The sequence below is a fragment of the Eutrigla gurnardus genome (assembly GCF_963514095.1).
Source record: "Eutrigla gurnardus genome assembly, chromosome: 8".
In the NCBI taxonomy this organism is placed as follows: domain Eukaryota; kingdom Metazoa; phylum Chordata; class Actinopteri; order Perciformes; family Triglidae; genus Eutrigla; species Eutrigla gurnardus.
The window spans coordinates 28,444,595-28,471,404 of NC_139922.1; the positions used below are offsets into that span (position 1 = coordinate 28,444,595).

Here is a 26,810-nt window from a genome sequence, read left to right on the forward strand (position 1 = left end):
CAGGCTGCACCTCAGGGATGGAGCTACACCATTGGTCAGTCGAGTTGAGATCCCCCATCATTTCCTCACAGGATTTATTCTGTAAAGGATGTCATTGGAAATATAGTCATGGAATCACAAAAATACTTTGTTTTTTTACAAGGAAACTTGATTTGGAGCTAGGGGTGAGTATTGGCAAGAGCCTCACGATACGTATCACGATACTTTGGTCACGATACGATACATATCACAATATCAAGATATATTGAAAATTAAATGAAAAAAGATAAAAAACTGCATTCACAACGTCTTTTTTTTTTTAAATTGATCTTTGGAGTTGAAAAATCGATATTGAATTGGGCGGCAAAGTATTGCGATATATTGCCGTATCGATATTTTTACCCACCCCTATTTGTAGCCAAAGTACACGTCCCTTTATATTTGCATCAAAGTGACTGTATTTCCGAGGAGCTCAGAAAGCCGTCACACTAGATCACTTTAAAACATCCCATATCCATAAAACGTCCCTCCAGCGGGTGAATAACGACTTGGATTCAGTAACTATTGTACCATGAATAGCTTCCTTCATTCAATCCCAGAACTCATAAATATCATGGTTTTTTTTTTATTACCCAGAATATAGGCTAAGCCATGTTTTGTGTGTGAACATGATAAGACAAAGTACCCAATGATTTAGTCATTGTCACAGTAAGTCCACCACACTTTGCTCTTCTAGTTCCTTCCCTTCTAACGGAAGAATTACAGGTTTTTTTTAAAATGAAAGAATAAATTCTGCCAGGCTCAGACCCTTAGTAGTCCATCCATCCATCCATTTTCTACCACTTATCCTGTATTTAGGGTCACGGGGGGGCTGGAGCCGATGCCAGCTGTCATTGGGCGAAGGCAGGGTACACCCTGGACAGGACGCCAGTCTATCACAGGGCTGACATGTAGAGACAAACAACCATTCACGCTCACATTCACACCTACGGGCAATTTAGAGTCACCAATGAACCTATCCCCATCCTGCATGTCTTTGGACTGTGGGAGGAAGCCGGAGAACCCGGAGAGAACCCACGCTTACACGGGGAGAACATGCAAACTCCACACAGAAGGAACCCGGGCCGACCCGGGAATCGAACCCAGGACCCTCTTGCTGTGAGGCGAGAGTGCTACCCACTACACCACCGTGCAGCCCCCTTAGTAGTCAAATCACTTTTTTCAAGCACTGTCGTTATTGTATAAATATTCAAATCAATAAATATGGTTACGTTTGCAGTGAGTTTTTTTTTCTAATTTCCTATTATAACTGTAGATACAACAGTTTGTTCATAGACTCCAGATTCATTATGAATCGACTGTATTCTCTCTTTTTACATAATAAATGTAATATTTTTTATTTAGGCTCTTTAAATTCTTCGATAGTTTGTTTTCAGAAATATAAGGTAAAAAAAAATTACTGTTGTATTTAAGGCTTTAAGGACCTCCCACAAAAACAGACAATCAAGATAGTTGTATTTTCTGTTTGTTTGTTTTAATAGAGACCATTCTTTTTAGATCCATTATAAAATAGCAATTAAAAACTTTTTTGTCTCTTAAAAATCAGATTTTTTTTTACATATAAACAAAATGTGCAAAATGTACAAGATATTGGCAATAAAGTATCATACACTTATCTCATTTGTCATCTCTACCGTACGGAAAATAAGACACATTTGCCCGATTTAAAGTGATTTGTAGCAAACTTAAATATATACACAGTAATACAAATTTTGCCGATAAACATTCTTTCATAAAATGACAACGGTATAAAGACCAAAATTTGTATGTGCGCTACAAATATAAAACGTTATAAAGTGGGTATGTCCATCTGATCCGACCTGTTTTTAGAAAAGTGATCTGTCAAAGTGCAGCCCTCGTTCCGTGTTGTTTATGCTATAAATATAAAAACGTGGACACACGACTTATTGGAAAGTGTGTGAGTCACTTAAATGACTGTAAATCAACAACACTGGGATTCAGTCTAAACACGCAATCATTTAAAATTCACATTATGGCCGGTGATCAGCTATGGAAGTATTTCTGTGCCATCTGAGTTTGAATATGAATTTCTAAGATTTAAATTTTTAGACAGAATTTTTTTGAGATGTTGAATTTTTTTTTTACACTGACATTTTTGAGGTTTTGATTTTTTTTACACTGATTTTTTTTCAAATTCAGAGGCAAAACAATTTCAGTGCTAGAAATTTGATGGGTTTTAAAATTCAAAGTCTGATTTTGATAATGAAAAATGAAATCTTAGAAATTCATATTCAAACTCAGATGGCACAGAAATACTTCCATAACCAGCTGCCTGGATGCTTCACAATACTAACAACCTCAGATACACCACACTAACTCCTACCCACTCGGCTGTCCCGTCACGTTATCTTCTTTTATGGCACAACAGAGCAGAGATTAAAAATGTGCTTGAAATCCGTCACGTTGAACATCCTGCCCAAACAAATGTTAATCAAAGCTTACTTAAACATTGCACACTCTTGTTTGAGAAGTCTGCAGCTCGAAAAGGCAGGGAAATGGCTTCTCTGTATAATTATTATTAAAACACACACAGAGCCAAATCCACGTTATTATTTTCAGAATTCAAATCTTTTCTTGGGACGCTTTAAATCAACCGACGGCAGAAAAGCTGCAGACTTTTGAAATCAACGTGTGCGACGGCGAACGGCGATCACTCCTCGACGATAGGAGGAGACGCTCTTTAAATTTAATCTGATATCGTAGCTGAAGGAATGAATGGAAAACTGCTGATGTAGGCGAGATGTGGGAATGAATCGAGTACGGCTTCAGAAGTGATCGATTGGAAATGTAAAGTGGAGGCTTTGTAGTTAATGTGCTGGAATCTGAATAAAAAGCTAGAATTTCGCTTTAAACCGCCGCGTCTGGGAGAAAAACCATATATATTTTTGAATTCCTTATGACGTGCAGACATTTCTGTTTCCAATCCAGCGAAGACAAATGAAGGAGAGCTGATAACGGGAAAAAAAAAAATCAAAAGTGCAACAACCGCCGAGATCGATGAAGTTACTGAAAGCTGATCAACACATTCTAGTCCATATGGCTTAATTTTGTTAAGAAGGCAACTGAGGAGATGACAAAGGCCGGTCAAGATTAGTCTGTAAAACAATCCACAGGCATTAAAAGGGTACTAAAATATCGTATAAATGTGTGATAAATTAAAAATCTCTGTTAAGAACTTAAATAAACAGAGCGTCGATGTGAACATGGTCACGGTCACATGGTTTTTGTGGTGGAAACACTTCACAACACCGACGAGGTCTTCGGGTCTGAAGTGCTCAGTTCACTTGAAGACATTCCCCCCCCGGTGGTGTGTTGGAGTAGTGCAGGACCGGAGTATAGTCGGGTTCAACCGGTCTCTAGAGAAGCACACCGAGCTCCGAGGCTCGCCGAATTCAGGGCCGAGCTCAAATATGTGCTCCTCTGAAAAACACAAGACCTCGCAGCTTGAAGAGGCTTTTAAAAGGAAAAGACGTCTCTTCAGTGTTCCGGATAATTCTCCTCCCACGGACAGACAGACTCGGGCTGCCTCAATGCCACCAGAGAGAGTCGTTTCTTTATTTGAGGAAGCCTTTATAGAGCAGGTGTGAGCGACTGGTCCCTCTTTCATTCTCCAGGCAGAAGAGCAGGTCCCTGAGGTTCACTCTGGTGATACGCTGTCGCATAAACTGTCTGGAGCCGGATCCTCCGGAGCCTCCGGGCTGAGAGGGGCCGGACCCCGAGCCCTGGGAGCACAAGCAAACACATTTACTTTTCTTTATTGACCATTTTCTTTGTCGATTTTGAAAATAATTCAAAATAAGCACAACTAAAGCCAAATGGTCACCTCTGCACCGGCGCCTCGTACGGGAGAGTCCATTTTCCTCTTCTTCCTCGGGCCGATGGCTGCCAGCGCCGTTAGGTTGGCTTCTCTCTGTCTGATCTGAGCCAGCTCCTGCTGCTGCATCTGGAATACGAGCAATAACACGACGATTAGTCTCACAAATGATGCGTAGATGTGAAATGCTCTAATGCCTCGCCATCAGAGGACCATATGGCAGACGTCTTACCTGGGTCCTGATTACCTGATCATTACAGCGCTGAGAGGATTAATCACGCCTTCCATCATGATTATAATCTCATAATATATCCTTATTTTTATTTTTTCAAATGTGCCTGAACTGTCTTTGGTATTCTGAAAATATACTACATGGTTTATATTTATGTTTGGTCTGTTTATACTTTTCTGTTTTTTTACATGTAAGGTGTCCTGAAAGGCGCCCATAAATAAAATGTATTATTATCATAATATTAAGCAATATCTTTTTATGTAGAATTCCTAAAAAAAACGTCCTGTTTTTTCAAACAGCAAGGTGTTTGTTTTGATGATGAAGTCCGTTTAATTTGGAACAATTACGGCCTTCAGCAGAACTCTGGCTGGACTCTTTGCAGTTCTTAGTCATCATCATCATCATGACAAAGTAGCATTCTGGACTTAAACTTTAATGTGTTTTACTAGAAGGAATGGATGTCTGATGGCAGGATTCAAGGTTGCTAATAATGAGTTAGTTAGATGTGATGACCATTAAGCCTTTTGTGTGTGTGTATATATATATATATATATATATTTATAAAGATACATTATAATGCTTCACAAAGACAGCAAATCACAGTCACTTAGCACATTTGTACTTGCCTCTTTGGCCTTCTGTTTGAGTCGGAGCTGCTCGGGGTCCTCCTGCCGTGACCGGGACTGCAGTAGGGCAAAGGGCATTTAAATATTTCAACATGGATATGTTCAATTTATTCATTCGGCTGTTTTATTCATCCGCTTGCTCGCTGTTAGCAGATCTGACTGTTAGCAGTAATGCCACTGAGTCAGGGTCCTCACTCGCCTTGTCTTTGTGAATTACAACAGCGTGTGTGTGTGTGTGTGTGTGTGTGTGTGTTTACCTTGGCGGCCTTCAGTAGGATCTCTCTCTCCTGCTCTTCCTTTCTCTGCTTCTCCATCTGATCCAGCTGATCAAAGAACTTGAGCTGGCTCCGCACGTCGTCGACCTGCTCGCACCGCTCGTCCTCCTGCAGCGTGAATGGAGGGGGGGGGGGGAGACAGGTGAGACGCAATGAATGGCAGCTGCTCTCTCACCACCGGGATCAATAATCACCTTGAAGGAGATGTTTTTCTGCTGCGCCACTTGCGACACCCTTTCCAGCAGGTTTCGCAGCCGCTGCTGGGCGGCGTGGGAGATGTAGTCGATGACGTCCGTGCCCAGCTCGCCGACGCCGAACCTCTTGCCTGTCACAACAAGGAGGAGGATAAAAGATTTGGACAGGTTGACGACCTTTAAAACACAAATAGCGAGAACGTGGTTGAGGTTTGCGCGTCTCACCGATCTCCAGAGCTCTCCGGGTGAGCAAAGCCGTGGAGAGGAAGGGCTCGTCCTTACAGGAGCGGGTCACCGTGCCAACGAGCTCAGAGTTGGTTGCTAAGATACGGGCACTCTCCTCCGACAAGTTGACTCCCGCCATGGAGGCCACGTCGTTGATGTCATCGTCATCCCTGGATGAAAACGAGTCCGCAACTAAATTAAGTCACGTAATTAAACAAACAAGGAGCTAAAAACATGTAATCTAAGATAATTCCTCACACGGCCTCATCACAGTGTCTCCTCAAATAACTGTACTTAAAAAACACATCATTCATATTAAGCATAACACACATGTACGCCTCCAGGCAATGATGTGTAGCATTGATGAGTGCTACCTTTGGTGCCCCCTGGTGGTAGTTTAGCAGACAGCAATGAATTCCCATCCCTGAGGAGCTCAACCAGGGATTTATTTTTCCTCACAAATATTTTTATTGAGTTTTGACAGATGTGTGAAATACATACAAATAGCCTGCTACAGGAAAAGCAATCGTACATACACACATCCATACAATTTAAATGAAGCATCAAAGGATGCACCAACTTTAATGAGTCATTTATTGAAATTTTATGAATCAGTAATAAGTAAGTCATTGCATTACACCAGGGAAAATAGATACATTTAATGAATCTCTAGGGCATCAACACTTATAAAATTACTTAAAAAATACTTTTAATTATTATCTTTTTGCCGCTTTGGTTGTTTTGTAGCTTAGGGCTAGTGTTACTGAATTAAAACCTCTCATTTAATCAGAAAACATTAAGATAAACCAAAGACACAGTGAGGTAACACTGCTTTGTTTCAGCAGTTTATAAATATATATATTTTTTTCATTTTGTGGTTTTATTATTTATAATTATATATCTTATTTATTATATTTCTTATATATTTTCTATTATAGAATCAGTATTATTCGTTTAACTTATTTTATCAACTTTTTTTGTTTTGTTTTTAACATTCTAAGTGTTGCCTGTTACGTGTAAAGCACTTGGAAGTGAATTTGATTTGTTTGAAAGGTACATATAAAGTCAATTAATTCACTGATTAATTGATTGGAGACATTAGAGAGATTTATGGACCCTTAAATCAAATCGGTATTTAATGCTCACAAATTCACAGCATGAAACAGTCTATTAGTTACACTTGTACGGTCTAATGTGATACAATAAAGCCCTGTAATAAATCCTATCTATATCTGTATTTATTATCATTGACTGCTGTCTGAAAGCCAAATTGCCCCTCGGTCTGCCTCGGGCCATGTTGCCCCAGTTTTTTGTCGACTGTGAAAGAAAAAGTTGTATCTACCATGATATATCACCCATAAAAGTTTCTGCTTATGGGGTAATTAGGTTAACACAGACACATTTGCTAATTTATGTAGTCATTATCTTAACTATTTATTATTATACAACACCAGGGTGGTAAAATAAGAACAGAAACCAGGAGTCAATATGCTTATAAATATTTCAAAGTGGTATTTGCTGTCTTAAAAACCACATAATTCCAGATTGGGAGCATTCTGATTGCCTCTCTAAGCTCTCAACATGGTGGCTCAGGACGGAGACACTCTTATAACAACACACACAGAGGGAGGGCAAGTTCATTCTCTGCTCAGGTAGATATTACTCCACTATATCTTTACATAGCAAACATTGTTATTTGCTGCTATATTGATGCATACAGTATATATATATATATATATATATTTATATACTCGTCGCTCGTTAATGCAAATCTAATCTAATCAGCCAATCACATGGCAGCAACTCAATGCATTTAGGCATGTAGACAATATGTTGAAGTGCAGATTTTCACGCACAACCATCTCAAGTGTTTACAGAGAACGGCCCAAAAAAGGGAAAAATATCCAGTGAGTTGTAGTTCTCTGGAGCCAAACAGCCTTGTTGATACACATATACATATAAATATAAAATGCTGGAAAGCTGACTATTTGGAGACAGGCATTTAAAAGACACTGATGTATTTCCGTAGACGTGTGACAAACCTGAAGGTCCCTCCTCCCGCTTCCTTCAGCTTGTTCTTCTGAGCAGCAGTGAGAGAGGACTGACTGACGAGCTGTGCTCCTTTACCTCCCGGAGACAACGTCTGCTTCACTGATGGAATTAATAGAAATAAACAGATCCAGATTAATACTGCTGCTGACGGAGGGGAAGGAATTGTAGTGACAGTTAACATAAATAAAATAAAAACCTGCACTTTGGCTAGAATTCTGTCATCATTCTATTTTTTTATTTTTATTTAAGTGTGGCAAATGTGGCATCTCTGGCATCTCTGTACGAGTTTTCCTGCGATTACAGATAGTATCCACAAGGTGGCAGCACTTCCACACTGTACAGATAAATGGGTGAGAGATGAAGTCCAGACAGGCTCAGAGGGAACTAGGAACAGTAAAAGAAGCGCATGTGACCGTTGAACACACACCTGTCTGTAACGGCTGGCCCACAATGATGCGACTATGAGATTGCCCTCTGAGCGTTACCAAGGGAGACTGAGCCAGCGTCACCTGTGGCCTCGCCATCGTGCCCTGTTGCTGGGGCACTATCTGTGCACATCCGGCCACAAAGAATGAGAAACACAGAATAAACTGCACAGGAAAGTAATAGAAGTCAAAAAAACTTCTATGTCCATGCCGGTGACTGTAGTAACTTACGAGTCCGGGTTTGCTGTGAGGAGTCTGGGTGAGGCTGATGACCGTGGTTTTGGTGGCGGCGTTGCTGGTGGCCGTAGTGGCGGCCGTGGAGACGGGGGGTCTCAGCACCACGGCAGTGAGGGCCGTGGGGGTTGCTGCTGCTGCTGTAGTGGGCTGAGAGCTGGGGAGAGGCAGCAGGCTCTGCTGGATGAAGGCCTCGGAGTCAGGGGTCATCTGACGCAGTGCTGGGAGACTTCTCTGCAGGCAGAGTGAACATAATAGTGATGATGGGTCCTTTCCACATCATAATACAATTAAATCAATTAATCATAATACAATTAAATTTTATGATTCCTTTTTAAGAGTTGCAGAGCTCTCAGGTAGCGTTATTTCCACGCTTCCCATTCATTGTCTATGTAAGAAGCCGTGCAATGCCGTCGCGTCTCGGCGAGAAGTGAACACAACACAAAGATGTCCGTGTATTGTACCTCTGACTTTAAAGAAAAGTAGGTTTAGACAGCTAGGAGTCTGCAACGCCTACAAAAGGATGACAGTATACCTAAATGAATTGAAGAGTAACCACAGGGTCAGCTACAGTATGTATTAGAAAAGGGGTCCAGGCAGCATTAACCGTTACATGTGCCGGCGTGTCACCGATCTCACCTTCAGGAAAGGCACGAGGTACGGCTGCGGCGAGGAGCTGAGCTCCCGGTACAACCTGCTGGTGAAATCTTCTGGTTCGAGCTTCGCTTCCTGTTGAAGAATAAACACAAGAGAATGGATCAGAATCAAATAATGGATCAAATTTGTGGAGAAAACAGATTGAGGGAATGACAGAAAAAGACAATAAAGATATGTACCAGCAAGCTCTTGACCAGCTCCTTGACGTTGGCTGTCGTCTCAGAAGACTGTTTCCCGCTGGACGCCAGCTTGATCAACGTGGACAGAAAGTTTCTACACTTCTTTACGTTCTCCAGTGTCTCCTGCAAGCACACGCACGCAAAACGGCATTATTATATTATTAATATTATTAAATATTCACATTGGACACACGGTTGAAATGTGAAGCAGAACACATTTTGATTTTGAAAAGATTACCAGGACAAATAAGTAAATCATTCAAGGTTAGTACTTCTCTCTTACAGCTGAGATAGCTGTTGGAGCGAGGGAGGGAACCCTCTGTGTAACTGCTGTGGAAGCAGAACCCGGCTGCACGGCGGCCGGCGTTCCCAGCGGCTGTCCCGGCGTGTTGGCCGTTCCTCCCAGCATGATGGTGTTCTGCATGAGTCAGTGGATACGCAGTCGTGAGATTGAGACTCGGGGAAAGTGACAAGGTCAGAATAAGAGTTTGGACATGTCTGGTTCCCGGAGGAAACAAAAAAAAGAGCACAACTCATTTTTTTTTTCCAGGAAAGAGTCGTTACTAGATATAATTTGCAAAACAGAAAATGAACAACAAATAAATCACAAGATAGATGAACACAACCAGCAATGTTTTTAAAGCACACAAACCAACGAGTGCCAACCTAAGAAGACACAGGGATCAAGGTAAAAGCCAACATAAGGCAAAACAAGACTATAATTCAACCGACTAAACAGGTTCTGGCTCTTTTGAATCAAGCATTTTAGAGGATATAATCAGTCCTAACTTCTATTAACCATCTCATCCTCATTCTTGACAGGACAAAGATGGAAAACAAGCAGTGGAAACATGAAGAATTCAAATTTAACATTAGGTTTGGTGGGTTATTCATCTGTCAATAGAATCGCACGTGATTAAGTCATATAGTGAGACATTGTGAAACACAATTACAGCCTCTAAATTGATAATAACAGCGGCATGCAAGCTCAAATTTCCCAGAAAAAACGGATTATTCTGCACCACTCAGTACTTTTCATTTGTCAAGTATTTCACTCCCAGTGGTTATTTCAAACAGACTATTTCATTATGAAATGACCAGAAAATGATGCCGTGTCATATATTGTTACTGAGATATGAAATAAACAACTAACAAAAAGCTCCTTCGAACACATTGTGTGTCCTAGAGAATCTATTCCTGCCAAACCTAACCAAAGCAAATGTCTTTTAACAGACCGTGACAAGTGAAGCAAATTGAGTTGTCTGTGTGAAGTTGGTAAATGCAGGGAAGGAAAAAAGAAAAAGAAAAAGGTCCTTGTGAAAAAAACTGACTCAGAAACAGGGGATAGCTTGAATTGTTGGGTTTTGATGTGATCACAAAGACGGCACTTAGTGTCTGGAGTGATGTGGGCAGGATAAAGAAGGGCAATTATGATGGAGATGCCAATCGCTGTCATTGGTCTGTGAGTCACAGGAGGCGCATAGCTAGCTGTGCAGCCGCAGGTAACAATGATGAGTGGTGGGTAGAAGTGTTATCAACCTGTCACAGCGATTGGTAGGAGAAATAATAACATTTATTGCTCTTAAAAGTGTAATGTTTTATAGACAGCACATAGTTTGCTTCAACTTTAGTGTGACAATAGTTACGGACCGTTCAGTGGCTGCAGGAAACAAGTTCTATTTAATGGTTTTTGACAACTTTAAAGGAAATTAAATGGCCACAAGGGGATGTGTGGCGAAGTTACCTGCAGTACAGGAGGCCTCTGCAATGTGGTGGTGGCCGTGACGGCGGTCTGGACCGTGGACGCTTGTTTAATGATGGCGGTGGGGGTGACCGGGCGAGCCAGCAGGGGCGCGCCTGGAGCCTGAAGAACAGCAGAGGATATGAAAGGAGGTGTGACGCTGATTCAATGATGCCTTTAAAAAGCAATGCATAGCCTGATTAGAAAAACAATCCCACTAGAAGTGTGTGGTGATGCCCTCTGCCTGTATTTAATCTATTTTAATGTTGTTTCGCTGTTTCGGGACTCTTCTGGGAGTCAGCGGAGAACAGTTGGACGCCTCCTTCCAGCAGGTCTTTGAGGAGGTGTCGACGTGTCATTTTGTACTTTAGAACGCAACCGCTGTGAATCAGAAAGTAACGCTTTATACTTCAGATTCTTGACTTTGTACTCATTAAGGTCCCTCTCTTCATTCACTCTCTAGCTCGCCTGACCATCTCTCTCTCCCTCCATCTCTCTCTTGCTCGCTTGTTTATTGAGCCAAACAGCAACCTGTTAATGTGACTACGTATTATACCTTCAAGTTACATAATTTCACAATTTAAATGTTGCCTTAAACTCCCTTTGGAAGGAACAAAAAACAGCAACATAACAATGATAATTTTCCAGTTCTAAGAAGGAAGTTTGCAGCAACAACAGCGATGTTAGGAAACAGCATTTAAAGGTCATCAAGTCACATCTACCTGATCTGTTAAATAAGCTCATTATTCATGGACATACTGATCCAGCATGAATGAGTCACATGTCCTGTGTTCCACTGTTCAGAAGTCCTGGTACCTGTAGAGAAGTGATCTGGACAGGTGGAGTGCTGGTGGGGGCCGCGGGTCGTGGTGTCATGGCGCTTTGGGACTGCGACTGAGCCTGCATCTGAGCCAGGGTCTGCTGGTGAATCACCAGCAGCTGCCCGCTCTCACTGCGAACCAAGACCATGCCTGCAACCGGGAAATGACGTCAAAAGGTCAGGGCTTTGTCTGTTCCCATCGGTCTCGCTAATACGCTGTATTTATGCATGGAGTTTCTGACACGAGGGGGTATGAATTACTCATTTGCAGGCTACTGATGCTTGGAAATTGCCTCGGCTGGGAGGTCTATGTTCAGAGATTTCTTGCAAATAAGTGATCGGTCAGACAAACATTAGCCACAAAACACAGGCGTGAATCAAAAACATTTCAAGCTGCAACAAAATGTGTACTTGGATGCTATGAGCATCCCTCACACAGTAAAACAACAAAGTTCTTTGAGGATGACACCTGATTTTTGAATGATGTGAATACAATAATGTTGCTCACATACAAAGTTTTGTTGTGGCTGTATTTATTTAAGTTTGACCATTAATTCTCTGGCTGTGATTGCTCATTGAAATACAGGGCCTTGAAAGCAGAGCCAAATTCCATGCATTGATATTACTTATATCTTAACAATTCATACTTCCTCATGCCAAAGAAAAAAATCATTAATTTATTGCTGAGGGGTAAAAAAAATATCCAAAACTCCCAGTGCACAACCATGGCCCAATATTTGAGATTAGGCTTTGCAAACTCTTTGAAACACACACAACCACACACACACACACACACACACACACACACACACACACACACACACACACACACACACACACACAACCACACACACAACCACACACACACACACACACACACACACAACCACACACACAACCACACACACACACACAACCACACACACACACACACACACACACACACAACCACACACACACACACACACACACACACACACACACACACAACCACAACCACACACACACACAACCACACACACACACACACACACAACCACACACACACACACACACACACAACCACACACACACACAACCACACACACACACACACACACACAACCACACACACACACACACACACACACACACACACACAACCACACACACACACACCCACACACACACACACACAGACACAACCACACACACACACACACAACCACACACACAACCACACACACACACACACACACACACCCACACACACACACACACACACCCACACACACACACACACACACACACACACACACACACACACGCACACACGCACACACACACACACACACACAACCACACACACACACACACACACACACACACACACACAACCACACACACACACAACCACACACACACACACACACACGCACACACACACAACCACACGCACACACGCACACACACACAACCACACACAACCACACACACACACACACACACACACACACACACAACCACACACACACACACACACACACACACACACACACACACAGGGAATACTAAAAGATAGAAAATGAATAGCTATTTCTGTGGCAACAGTTTGCTATATTTGCCTGACAAGATAATGTAATAAGAAACAATAGACTGCTACTGTGATCTTCTATACTGATAGGCAGGCTGAAAGCACTCTTTATTTGATCTGCAGATAGAAGCTTGTCCACCTTTAACCTCTTGCTCATCGACCTAAAACACAAATGTTGCCCATTCACATAAGAGCAGCTAAGAAACACCACAAGAAAGTTTCTTGTGAGCACAATATTATGCAAAAATTTAATAAATAAAAAAAACGTACAGATGCTGTTGAAACTGTGAACAAGCCACGTTACCTGGCGGCAGCTGGATGTTCTGTATGTTCGGGGCGTTTTGTTGCGGAGGCTGCGTGAGTCGAGGGGCCAACACCTGTGGAGCGATGGCTCGTATTCCACCGGGAGGGGGAGCGGCGGCGATCATCATCGTCGTCGTCGACTGCGCCGAAGTAGTAGTCCTCAGCGGGCTCCTCACGTTCGTCGTCGCCGTGGCAACGGCCGAAGCCACGACGTGCGCGCCGGTCTGCATCGTTGTTCTCGTGGAGCCCGGCGACGTTAGAACCGTTGCGGGAGTTTGCATAGGTGGCCTCACGAGCGTGACCGTTTTCACACTGGGCTGGGGCGAACTCGCGGCGTTCGGCGAACTCATCGGCGAAGTTCGGATGATAGCGCTCGATGCCGCGGACAAAACTGTTGCGCTCCCTTTGCTCGCGGAAACGGGTCCGTTGTTGATGAGCGTCACGGCGGGCTGTGACGCGTTGCCGCCGCCGCCTCCCGCGATGTGACAGTTCATCACCACGGTACTTCCATTCAAAGTTTGAACACTAGTCGTCCCGGGTTGTTTCCCGGTGGCAGACGCCGCGTCCGACACCGCGGCAGCGGCGGCGGCGACTCCTCCGCTAGCCGCCGCCGCCGCCGGCTTGGACCCACTCTGTGCGGCTGTCATGCTCGAGGTGGTCCCCCCGACTGCTCCATCCATGCTGCTTGAAAGGCGGGACCCCGCACTGTTAATGACACCACCTCCCTGCACTCCCGTCCCTGCGGCAGCGGAAACACATGAAAACAAGGGGGAGGGGGATGTCGAACTCTCCGCTTCGCATTAGTTTCGGGAGGCACACAAGTGAATCCAAGTCAGCTTGAAAAAAAACTAAAAAAAACAAAAATAGCTAGCGTTAGCTAACCGGAGTGGGCAGCTATCTTACCTGCTTTAGCAAGCTCTTGTTGTGAAAGTCCCATTTCGCTGCCTTGACCATTGGATTTACTACCTACAGCTGAGTCCCGGAAGCGGTTTGTAGCGGACTGGGTCCCGGTGGTTGCGTTGACGTGTTCGGCTCGCGTTAGTTCCGACTCCAGGGATCCGACGAGATCACTAACTACTTTTTCGTCCACCTCTGTGTTGAAGAAAACATCATCCAGCAAATCGGAGCTCGCCGCCATCTTTTTTTTGTTGCTCCAGCTGCGCTTGCGCCGATTGGTACTCAGCGCTCGGGTGACGCGGCCCTACGACGGGGCGCTGTGATTGGCTCCTCGAGGAAAATCTAAAACTCGAGACAAAAAAAAAAAAAACACACAAATAAAAAGAATAATAAAAAAAAAAAATATATATATATATATATAAAAAATAAAAAATTAAGCTCGGAACGAATGGTCGCGAGACTGCAGTGTGAAGTACCCCCTCTGTGCCTGACGGCTCCGCGGGGGGAAACAGCCTCTCTGATGGGACTATATCGCGTCGAAGAGACTCTCTGGGAGAGTTTCTGTATCGTACAACACGATTTTTTTTTTTAATGATTTACACACAAAGCATTTCACACTCAAAATGGCTGCGTAGTTGCTATTTTTTTTCTTTTTTTTTCTTACCTGGAGAACCGGAGCAGCTGTCCTCGGTGGTTGGACGTCAAACTATGGAGAGAGCAGATCAATTACTTATATTCACATATTTGTTTTATGCATAACAATAATACATCTGCTCGAGCAAGAAGTGCATTGTCTGTGTCAACTTAATATAACATTTAAATTTTTAGAAACATTATTAAAAAATATTTTCAGAACAAAACAGCACACACAGTCAAAATAAATGATGCAATTAATCATACGTGTCAGTAATGCTGAATATCACATCACGAGGTTGATTAATTAATAAATAAATTAAAGTTAATTTATGTTAGTAGCCAGGTGCGTTAAAAAAGCCTCAATCAGTGGGCGTGGTCTCCCCCGTGTGACGCCTATAAATTGTTTCCGGTTGCCGCATGGCCTGGAAGGCTGCCCACATGAGTTTTTGTTGAAAAAAAAAAAAAAAAAAAAAAAAGCTATCATCCTCCTGACTTTCATCTCCGGCCATGAGTTCAACAAAACCATACATTGGCTGCAAAATCGGTTTGATTTCAAAAGCCCAGAATCGTTACGAGGGGATTTTGTACACGATTGATAAAGTGAACTCCACGGTGGTGCTGGCAAAAGGTGAGTGGTGTGCCCTCCCCAAAAAAAAACATTTGGTGGTAGACTTCAAGAATGCAGCAAGGCTTCCTCACACATTGTCCTCTTTCAATGAAGTCAAGTGTTTTGGAACGGAGCGTCGACCCACCGACAGACCGGCGCCGCCCAAAGATGACGTCTACGAGTACATCACTTTCCGGGGAAGTGACATTAAGGACATCACGCTGTGTGAGCCTCCGAGATCTCACCACGGCCTCCCGGCAGATCCTGCCATAATTCAGGTGTAGCTGCAGGAACAGCTGAAAACCGTACACCAAGTGTGGTAAATTGTTTTAATTGTCTTTTTTTTTTTTTTGCTCAGTCATCCAGTGCAGCCTCTGCAGGTGTCTACTCCACTCTTGGACCGTTCAGCCCCCTAAGGATGCCCGCCTACAACCAGCTCGCTGCCAGCTCTCTACTCAACCAACAGTACGCTGCGGCCTTTGGCCTCGGTGAGTCGGCGAACACAAACTAATACTTTAAACTAGGTTGTTGTTTGCCGACTAAAGCATGTGGTTTTCGTGCTGCAGGGCCTGTACTTCCAGGCTTGCATATCAGGCGGGGCCCCATGGTGGAAAAGGCCGTTCAAACCCTCCACGTGGATCCATCCAGGCAGAGGGGAGGCTTCACTGCACCCCCGGAGCGGGAGCAGCAGTGGGAGAGGAGGAGGCCCAGAGTGGAGACTTCCCAGATCAGAAGGGGACCTGGAGCCACCAGTAAGCATGGAAGAATCGCAGGGATTTTAATAAAATGCTTTGTTCACCAATTTAACTTAAAGTGAATGTCTTGTAAAGTCTTGAAATGTTTTACAACTTTGGAGGGGGTTCGGGGAAAGCAAGGAATCTTAAAAGTGCATGTAAATGTTTTAAATTCAAAGTGAAGCCGGGCCCAGGTGCACCCAATGCTCAGCAGGAGACTCGGCAGCAGAACTCTGAAAACAGGCCACCGCCCAGAAGACAAGGTAATACGGGGGAAAAAAGAATCTGTATTTTCTGGATGCAAACAAAAGTTCCATTAAACGTGCAAATGCATTCATTTTTCTTTGAAACTTAGGAGCTCGGAGGCGCAGGAATCGCAGCAGAGGCCAGCTGATGGTGGCTCACGTTCCAGCCGCCGTCCTCAAGTTCGACACAGACTTTGATTTTGCTTCCTCAAATGCACAGTTCATGAAGGAGGAGCTGGAGAGGGAGGTGCAGGACCGGATGAAAGGTTTTGTTCATCGGCAATCGATGCATTTTCATGAGCTTTGATGGCAGTGACGTGATTTGATACAAGTTTGCAAAGATTTGGCATTTTGCAAATTAAACTTGAGACCTGGAATAGTCCATTTTGTTGTTTAAAGTTTGTCTTTCATAGCGTATCCTTCCAGTTTGCATGATTCTGTCTGCAGAAGGAACTCCTGAGGTCGACGAGAAGGAAAAGGAGGAATTCCATACGACCACCGAGGACGATCACTTCGGCCCAAAATGCTACTACGACAAAGCAAAGTCTTTCTTTGACAACATCTCGTCTGATAATAAGTTCAGGTAAACCACCTATTTTTATTTTATTTTTTTGCCTCAAAATTCAAACTGTATTTCTTTGGAGCTACAGGCTTGTGTCAACCAATGGTTTCAGGCTAACATGGGCCGAGGAGCGGAAGCGTAATCTGGAGACTTTTGGGGTCCCCGGCCGGTTCCTGAGGGGCCAAGGCTTCAGAGGAGGCTATGTTGGACGGAGAGGACGGGGCGCCGCTCAGACACTGTCCTCGTATCGAACCAGGATTGAACAGCAGTAAAAAAAATACACATCCTCCTACGATGGCTTCCTATTTTATGTGTAACAAATGGAAATGTTGCCCATTAATGATGATCAGCAAAAGCAGCTCTGTTGTGCCAAATTAATAAGGATCTTTTTTTTTTCGTTTTTTTTTTCCTCCCTGAGGCAGTTATGTTGCCAGAATTGTATTATTTATGCATTTTCATTTGGCCCCATTTTTCAATATGGATGGCAAATGGTCCTGACCCTCCAGAATGATCACCTAAAGAGGTTCTTTTTTTATTTCTTTTTTTTTTATAAGCTTTCAAATCAATGAAATGGCTGTTTTTGTTTTCTGTGACTTGGAAGTCTTTCACTTCCAAACGTGTATTGGTTTCATGTATCTGGCTTTTGCCTCTTGGGAGTAAATTAATACAAATGTTTAAAAAAAAAAAAAAAAATATGAATATAAACATGAACTAAACGTACTTGTATTTAAAAGCTTAATCTTATGCATTGCTTTGTTCTCTTATTGAAGCAACAAATGTCAAATAAAAATGCTAATTGCTGGTGCACTTGTCTTACGCTCTCTGAGGATGCAACAAGCAAGAGTTACGCCTCGTAACTAAGTACAGTTACTTCCTACAAATTTGTGGTACTTGAGCTTTACTTCAGTATTTCCATTGTATTCCAAATTAATTGTTATTTATGGGTTTAGAAAAGTCTCCTTAAGATAAATAACCTTTTTTAAAGGTGCAACAATACGAGATCGGGAGCGCTTCCATTGCTTCTTAACTGCTCTCACTGTGGTGACTGCTGAGCCGGTGGCAAGCAGCTAACTGTGCTATGGCAAAGGCATTGGCAGCGCTGACAGTGTTTACATGGGGGGGGGGGGGGGCACCACCGCTCCTGGGAAGACTCGGTCTATGAAATAAGGTACAAGAAAATAAAGATGTAATCAGATTACAGATACAATTTTAAATTGTCAAATTAGATTTTTGTGTAATGTTTTATGATCAAAGCTGAAAAAGGAAACAACCTCACCGTGTGCAGCGTATGCCTCCCGGCTCTGAAAATACCATCACTGTCCAAAGACTCGACATCAAATTAATAATATTTAAGGCAGCATTTATCACAGTTGAGTTGAAGTTTGAGTGTGACGCGTATGTATACTTCCAAACAGGAATGGCAGCCTATACGTCCACTATGGAAGGTTGGCCTACATTCTGTCTAAATACATGTATTTGATCACTAATATGTTTTCAACAACACATGCATGAAACAAAGTTGTGATTTATGAAACGCACGTCTCTTCTACATGGCTGGTTTACTGTCACTCTTCTCATTATTTACCGATAAGGCCTTTTATGATTTGGGTCACCAGTGTGTCATTTAAAAAAAAAAAAAATTTAAAGTGGAGGAAAAACTGAGCAAAATCATAAAGCAACACAAATCTCGGATGGGGCTCTTGATAGTGAGAAATATCAGATATTATAACACATATGAACATGTGATCATGACGTGGGGCTTCGCATATTTCGGAAGGTGGTAATAAAAACAACAACAGCAGCGTTGGCAGCCATCAGCAGCGTGCAGCCTCCCGGGTGGACTGATTGGCTTTCAGGAATCAAAGGCTACTCGGTCTGCTGAGAGGAAAGTGGTAGGCTACTCACTGTCCGGACTATACCAAAACCAGGAGGGAGGGGGGGTCCTCCTCCTGTCACATGACCGTTTATTGTCTGTGTCACTATCTGCAAGCACTACATCAATACAGTTCAGCAAAATGTCATATTTAAGTGCATTCAGAGAAGTCTTATATTTTCTATTTTTTCATTCATCGTGGTAAGATGTATTTCTTTACTCTCAACACCCCCCTCACCCCGCACTACTTCCTGGTACCCGACAAACGACGTGACCGAATAGAGGGGTGCGCTCAGGATAATACACATTAGAATAAAAGAAGCGCTTTTTTGTTTCCCATATGACAACATGTCGGTGGCGTTTTCATCGGCGCGCCCCCGGAGTAAAGGGGAGGTGACACAGCAGGCCATCCAAAAGGTAACAGACAAATACATTCATCAGAATAATAATAATAATAATAATAGAAAATCTCGAGATGCGTCGCGGTGAAAAAATATTCCGGGTCTTGGACGATGGGGATGTGTGTGCGTGTGTGTGTGCGTGTGTGTGTGTGTGTGTGCGTGTGTGTGTGTGCGTGTGCGTGTGCGTGTGCGTGTGCGTGTGTGTGTGTGTGTGTGTGTGTGTGTGTGTGTGTGTGTGTGTTAGAAAGTAGCCCGATGTCACCAGAAACGGCAACTGGTATTATGACGTTACAGCGAACCAAACAAAGCCGCGACGGTGATTATAAATAAATATATATAACCCATATATATATATTTATTTATTGTCTCACCCCCCTATATATATATATATATATATATATATATATATATATATATATATAGCCAGACATGCGTCCAGACAGGTTATTATGGGATAGCCGCTTTGTTGCAGAACGTATAGCCTACATAAGCATCCGCTGAGACAGACGTGGTGAAGGATGGAGGGAAAATACAAGCTGCTATATCCAGGCTGCATGTGACCCAGAAAAGCTGTATTAATAGAGCATATTTTAGTGTTATAATTTATGACTGAAGTTTGCTTTCTTCCCACCCCCCCAAAACAAGATGCTGGATGAAAATCATCATTTAATACAGTGTATCATGGATTACCAAAGCAAAGGCAAGACAGCTGAATGCACACAGTAAGTGCTGTTTTATTTGTTTTGAACGATTCCTGACTGACAGCTTGTAAATTAAAGTCATCTACGTTTCATTTCCCCCCTTGTGGACAGGTATCAGCAGATCCTGCACAGAAACCTCGTTTACTTGGCCACGATAGCAGATTCCAATCAGAACATGCAGTCGCTGTTACCTGCAGTGAGTTCTCCTATCTTCATCACATTCATACCTTCCCTCACCTCTCCCCCCCTTTTAAAAATAAATAAATACAAAATATTCAGAATAAATCCAATTTGAGAGTCTTTGGGTAGACGAGGCTAATTTAATACGGAACAGAGAACAAACAAATAATATTGCAATTTCGGAGACAATATAAGAGTCACGATAAAGATAAAGATATGATAAGATAGTCCTTTATTAGTCCCAGAGTGGGGAAATGTACAGGATTACAGCAGCAAACGGGGGGATACATAACAAAAGCATCAGTAGCAGATGCAAATACAAAATACAATAATAGCAGAATATGTACACAGTATAAAACATATTAACAGTTTCAAAACAGCTAAAAACACTTCCTTTCCTCTCTAGCCTCCCACTCCCAACATGGGTGCTGGAGGGATGGGCCAGGGCGGGGGGCAACACACGCCTGGCAACCTCAACGACAACATGGCAACGGGGTTGCACCCCACAGCGATGATGCAGAGCCAAATGAGCAACGGTGAGATTTTAAACACACCCTCTCGTCTCCGGCGCTCGACGTCTGCTGCATGTTTGTCTGCAGCTCCTTCCTGTTTCATTTCCACTCACGTTATTAACACTCATCCTTCCCTGTACAACCATGCGAGCTTCCTGTAAAGATGAACTGAATGTGGGGGGCACATGATTAACATGGCGTGTGTGTCCAGGCCCCAGCCACGCCCCCGGCCACGCCCCCATGCAGCAGCAGCAGCCGGCCGTTCCCTCCTCCGCCCTCAGCTTGCCGGCCAGCGGTTACGGCAGCTCGGCCGCCGGGTACGGCCACGCAGCGCCCTCCTCCTCCTCCTCCTCCTCCTCCTCCTCCTCCCAGGGTGCCATGATCCAGGGCACTGGGCCTGGTTATGGCTCCTCCTCCTCCTCCTCCTCCTCCTCCTCCTCCTCTTCCTCCTCCCACAGCAACCTCAACATGCAGTCCAACCAAGGTGAGCCAGGTACAGAAATCATCAGGGGATTTGGTCTATTTTTATGGGACTTATGATGTGAACACCCGGGACTCGATTATCAAGTTTTGTGCCTTTGTTGTCATGACGATCGCAGCCTTGATCTCGCTTAGAAGGTTTTTTGCTGACTCTGAATCTGCCCTCATCCGTCTATAAATTGCCTCCGAGTCCGGCAGCGTAACCATCAAAATAACCGAACACATTCAGTTCATCAAAGGAGGTGTCCTGCCTCCTCCTCCTCCCGCTCCTCCAGGCTTTAACCCGTCTCCTCCTCCTCATCTCCGACCCCCCGACCCCTGAGATGCAGCCCTCCTCTCCCTGGATGTTTTTTTTTTAATGCACTGACTTTGTTTTTGCATTTAAACCTCAGAGCAGCATCTTTTTTTTTACTGCTATGGATCCCTTTTTGGCTTCTCCCCTATTTGTCGGTTTAATTACAATGCTATGCTGTATGCTAATGCTGGTATGTGCCTAGAGTGTGTATATTAATGTATGAGATCTCCCCCCCTCCCCCCCATAATCACACCGTCTCCCCAGTCTCCATGATGCACCAACAGCCTGCCACGCCCCTCAGCCCAGGCCGGGGGCCAGCACTATCAGGGACAGCAGGCCATGGGCATGATGGCTCAGGGCAGTCAAGGGAACAGTATGATGTCACAGAGGCCCCTGGGATCCTACCGCTCCTCCTCGCAGCAAGGTAAGGTGGTGAGACCCCCCCAACCCCTCCTGGGACCCAGTTTTGGTTTGGTTTCCAGATTGTTGGAAATGCAAAGTTTGTTGCAGAGCCGATGGTGTTAGTTGTGGCGTTGTTGAAGATCCCCCAGTTGCCCTCCTGCAACTTTAAGAGATGCATCACGCGTGTCACTTCCTGTCTCTGTTAAGTCACTTAACGTGTGCTGTGTCAGCACGTGCCTAATAATAGCTCCGCCGTGTCCCGTTATGTCTTTCTGGAGGGTGCAGATAGACGAGGAGCTGCGTCTTAAAAGGATGGGATACTGTTTCCAGGGCAACAAGCCACAGTGTGCGTGTGTGTGTGTGTGTGTGTGTGTGTGTGTGTGTGTCCTCGTTCACCCCCCGGCAGGCACACACTGCTATCCTCACATGACCGGGTTGGTGACCGCCGTTTCCAGATTTGTGATGTCCATGATTAAGCTTTTCCCGCTCACAAGCTGCTCACAACGATTGGTCGTGGGGAGCTGTTGCTAGGGGCAACCATGTCACCCTGTGGCTCCTCGGGAGTTATCAGATACACTGCTATAAGATTTTGTTGTCGTAATGTCTGTAATGTTAGTTGCTAAAGAAAGAGCGATTAGATCGTTCCCCCGTCTCTTGGATGCGTCTGCTCGGAGGTTTTGTTTTTGTGTTCTGGTTTTTGTTTTTTGGTTTGTTACATGAAATTGAAAGGGAAGTAGTGGAATCTGGAGTTTCTGCACACCGGCACCAAGCAGAGATCAGATTCTTCTTCTCTGGGATCTTTTCCTGGAAATGTTAATTGTAATTTTTCGGTTTTCAGCCCGTAATTATTATTATTATAACCTTTATTTAACCAGGTTTGTCCCATTGAGATCCAAGATCTCTTTTGCAAGAGTGACCTGGCCAAGAATAACAGCACGTAAAGTTTCAACACATCGTCACATTATAGACAAAAAAGAAACAAACAAATAGAATACAAATAACAAATGAATTTTCAAAATGAGTTGAAAGAATTTACAAGATTAGTCAAACATTTGCACTAGCTTCCTTCATGGTATCATCAACCCATAGAAAATCATCACCAGTGAGTTTCTACAAGAAAATGATCATCAATTTCACTCCATTCATAACTATAATAGCCCTATGAGTCAATGACGCCTTCATGCTGCCTCAATTGCCCAAAACGTCCCGTTTCAGTCCTCAAGCAGCCAATCGGTCCGACACACACTCAGAGCTCCAGCGAGCCCATAAACCGGCAATATAACCATGATGATAATCTTTCACTTCAGCTCTGGAACACATAAAGCCACATTAAAGGTCAACGCCTTTTAGCCTTTTAGCCTTTTAGCACCATCACACAGGCCTGAGACAGATTTACTGCAGCGCTGAAGCTCCATCATCGTCCTCTTTTCCCCTCTTTGTTGGGGGAGAGGAGAAGAAGAAGTCTTGACTCAGATTCCCAGAGTGCCATAGCAGCGTGTTGAGGCGTGCAAAGCTTCCTCCGGGTGTTTCTTTGTGTTTTGCTTTGAGCAGGAAGCATCGGAAATGTCGTCTGTGCTTGAAGTTTTTTTTTGAACGCTTTGGATCCAAAGTGGAGTTTTATGGAAGTATTTCTGTGCCATCTGAGTTTGAATATGAATTTACACTGAATTTTTTGACGTTGAATTTTTTCACACTGAACTTTTTGAAATGTCGAATTTTTTTAGACTAAATTTTTTGAGATGTTGATTTTTTTTTACACTGAATTTTTTGAGATGTTGAATTTTTTTTTTTTCAAATTCAGAGGCAATCAGAAATTTGATGGCTTTTAAAATTCAAAGTCTGATATTGAAACATTTCAATCTTAGAAATTCATATTCAAACTCAGATGGCACAGAAATACTTCCATAGAGTCCGTGCAGGTGTTGAACGGCGTTCTCCGCAGGTCACGGGGAGTACTCCTATCAGCAGTCTTCGTACGGCGAGCAGGGCTACGACAGATCCTTCGATGAATCTTCACAGCACTACTACGAAGGAGGTGACACTCACTTTGCACCCTCACAACCTCAATTTGTCTCAACGTGTCAGACTATAGTGTCTCATATGATTAATAGCTGACATACCTGTGTGTGTGTGTGTGTGTGTGTTATACCTGCAGGGAACTCCCAGTACAGTCAGCAGCAGGCCCAGTATCAGCAGGGATCGGGCCAGCAGCAGCAGCAGCAGCAGCAGTCCTACAGCCAGCAGCAGTACTCCTCTCAGCAAGGCTACAGTGGACAACCACAGGGATACGGTCAGAAACGCACATGCAACCTAGAGTTCACACACATTAAACACATGAATGACTCAAATGTGACCCCTCTGCTACAGGCCAGGGTGGATCGTCCCAGTATTCTCAGTATCAGCAGGGTCAGGGCCAACAGTACGGCTCCTACCGCTCCTCCCAGGGAGGCCCCGGAGGGCCCACGCAGAGGCCCTACACCTACGAACAGGTATTATATCAGATCTCCCCAAATACACATTTAATGTGGAGGAAAATATTCATATAATCTTCAAATAAATGACTAGTTTGGATGGAATTCACCAGCCATTTTTTTAAAAAATATTATATTAGAACACAGTAAGACTTTAATCTTCTTTTTTAAATAAAATGCTTAATGTTTTAATGTTGCAAATCTCTGATTCTCTGATGTTTTTGCTCGATTCCTGTATTTTTAATCCAACTCTGACAAGATTAAGTATAAAACAGATAAAGTGGACGCATGAAGGAATAATGTGGATACTTTTGTATCGTGAACAACACATTATATGGAGTGTGATCTAATCTCCGAAACCGTTTCTCATTGCAGGGTCAGTATGGAAATTATCAGCAATAGAAGGATCCACGTTGTTTTCCCCTGAAGAATCGGTTCAAGCTGTGGATGAGAAGATCTGGCTGCATCAGATTCATTATCCTCTCATTAATCATTATATATATATATATATATATATATATATATAAAATCACATTTGATGCTTTCATATGGATCATATGGATTAAATAGAGAGAAAAAAAGGAGCAGTAAAGTCATTCAATGAGCCGCAGCAAATTGCCTGAATCCCTCTCTTTCCCCCCTTTTTTTTTGTCTTTGCCTTTCACTCGCCTCTGCTTTTAATGTTTATTTTATTTTACAAGCTTTCTTTATTCTTTTTTTTTTTTTTTGGGAGCAGGCCAAGTCGTTTGTGATAAAAAAAAGAGAAGCAAAGTAACCTCGAAAGAAATGTTCCTTGATCTGCATCTTAATAGACGTTCAGCTCTTTTGCTTGTTAAACGTTAAATCTCACGACAAGGTGAATTAATCTTTACGAAGGTGAAATCGTCGGAGCTTAAACCCGACTCGATGGTGTCCGTGTTAGTCCAACCTGTGGTGTGTTGCTGTGTGGTCCAACATGTGTTTGTTTGAATTTTTCTGGAGGAAATAGACACGACGTTCAGCCGACCGATCCAGAAGTGAACTTTACGAGCGTGCATCGCTGTCCACGATGAAAATCGCACATCGCGGTCGGACTATTTCCAGGGTCAACGCTACTTCTGCTGACACTGCACTTTATTTTGCAGCGACGGTGTATCACGTCTGATATTTTGTATCGTGGTGGAATTCAGGCTGTTTTTTGTTTTTTAAACGAATGATCCTCTAAAAAAAAAAAAGCCAAAGTAACACAGGAACAGAACTTCAACAAGTGCAATAGACTCAGTCGGTCGTGTCGAGATTATGTTCTTATGGTGACTTTAAAATCATTACTCGTCGATTTGTTTTGTGTGGTCTTCTATATCTCTTGAACGTTAATTAAATGTTACGTTGCAGGTTTCAACTGACATGTCATATTTTAAAAGATTATTTTTATTTGTGTGACATAAGAACAGATTTTGTGTCTTTCATCGCAGCCATAAAGCTTACGACTTTTCAGTGAAAACGTATCATCTTTTCTATTAGATGAATAAAAAAATTAATTAAAAAAAGCGGTCAATGAGGGTATGGAGGGTTCTTTTCTATGTATACATGTGATTACAAAAAAAATGGGCATATATTAAGGTGATTTTTGGATGTATTTGTTTAAAAGAAGTCAGATGACGGTCGTTTCTTACAGTTTGAGCCGTAACAAGGATTATTTGTGAGGCTTTGCAGTATATTCTGTATGACTCAGAGGGGTCAAATGACACAATAGTTGCAGGGTTAATCAATACTGGGAGATACCTGGCTGTCAAACAGCCAAATGACGATGTACCACTCAACAGAGACAATCACAGGCTTTAATCCTACATCGGATTTGTATCAGTGTTTCATTTAATGGTGAACCATCTTTTCTAGTTCTTTGTAGTGTGTTCACTGATGATGGTGGGACACTGTGTGTGTGTGTGTGTGTGTGTGTGTGTTTGCATGTATGCAAGAGAGAGAGAGAGCGAGAGTGAGTTGGTGTGCACAATCCAAATATGAATGTTATCTACTAATTTATTGTGAGACTGCGTTGCCTGATCTTTTCTGCTGTCTTGTTATTTTTTGTTATGAAAAATAAACTGATATTCACCTTGTGTACGTCTGCATGTTGTGGTTTTATCACACCTAGTGTGTAGTGTGAACAATGTGCAAACTGTTTTTGTTTTTTTAGTATTGTATGTAAGTCATTATTTTGAAATACTATGTCAATATTTTGAGAAGGTTAATCATTATTTTGAAAACGTTTCTCATTAATTTGAGATACTTAGTCATTATTTGGAAATACTAAGTCGATATTTTGAGAATGTTTCTCATTATTTTGAGATACTAAGTCATTATTTTTGAAAAATTGTCTTATTATTTTGAGATACTACTTTAAACTAAATGAATATTTTGAAAAAGT

General features: G+C 43.0%; 3 protein-coding genes across 4 annotated transcripts; 2 read left to right on the forward strand and 1 right to left on the reverse strand.

The window, feature by feature from the left end:
- Positions 1–1,507: 1,507 nt before the first annotated feature.
- Positions 1,508–24,193, reverse strand: LOC311017585 (transcription initiation factor TFIID subunit 4-like). Its single transcript, XM_084016028.1, has 18 exons — positions 24,085–24,193; positions 14,972–15,013; positions 14,314–14,649; positions 13,412–14,149; positions 11,531–11,685; positions 10,718–10,837; positions 9,257–9,391; positions 8,974–9,096; positions 8,777–8,866; positions 8,135–8,371; positions 7,906–8,026; positions 7,469–7,577; positions 5,427–5,596; positions 5,202–5,332; positions 4,990–5,115; positions 4,733–4,789; positions 3,884–4,003; positions 1,508–3,782 (listed from the first exon to the last, which is right to left on the reverse strand). Exons 3-18 carry the CDS (start codon positions 14,546–14,548, stop codon positions 3,615–3,617), a joined length of 2,835 nt encoding a protein of 944 aa, XP_083872154.1. The 5' UTR covers positions 14,549–14,649; positions 14,972–15,013; positions 24,085–24,193; the 3' UTR covers positions 1,508–3,614.
- On the forward strand, positions 15,020–17,589 carry lsm14b (LSM family member 14B). 2 transcript variants are annotated; one of them, XM_084016038.1, is made up of 8 exons: positions 15,020–15,571; positions 15,665–15,828; positions 15,909–16,038; positions 16,117–16,302; positions 16,464–16,547; positions 16,640–16,795; positions 16,956–17,112; positions 17,204–17,589. In XM_084016038.1, exons 1-8 carry the CDS (start codon positions 15,451–15,453, stop codon positions 17,361–17,363), a joined length of 1,158 nt encoding a protein of 385 aa, XP_083872164.1. In that variant the 5' UTR covers positions 15,020–15,450; the 3' UTR covers positions 17,364–17,589. The 2 variants fall into 2 exon arrangements, with proteins under 2 accessions (XP_083872164.1, XP_083872165.1); XM_084016039.1 differs by having other exon boundaries at positions 16,977–17,112.
- On the forward strand, positions 19,207–26,685 carry LOC311017593 (calcium-responsive transactivator-like). Its single transcript, XM_084016037.1, is given in 11 exon segments — positions 19,207–19,381; positions 20,011–20,087; positions 20,178–20,262; positions 20,653–20,782; positions 20,970–21,242; positions 21,798–21,828; positions 21,830–21,957; positions 23,878–23,970; positions 24,091–24,225; positions 24,303–24,424; positions 24,782–26,685. Coding segments are annotated over 11 exon segments (1,170 nt in total). The 5' UTR covers positions 19,207–19,312; the 3' UTR covers positions 24,809–26,685.
- The last annotated feature ends 125 nt before the right edge of the window (positions 26,686–26,810 follow it).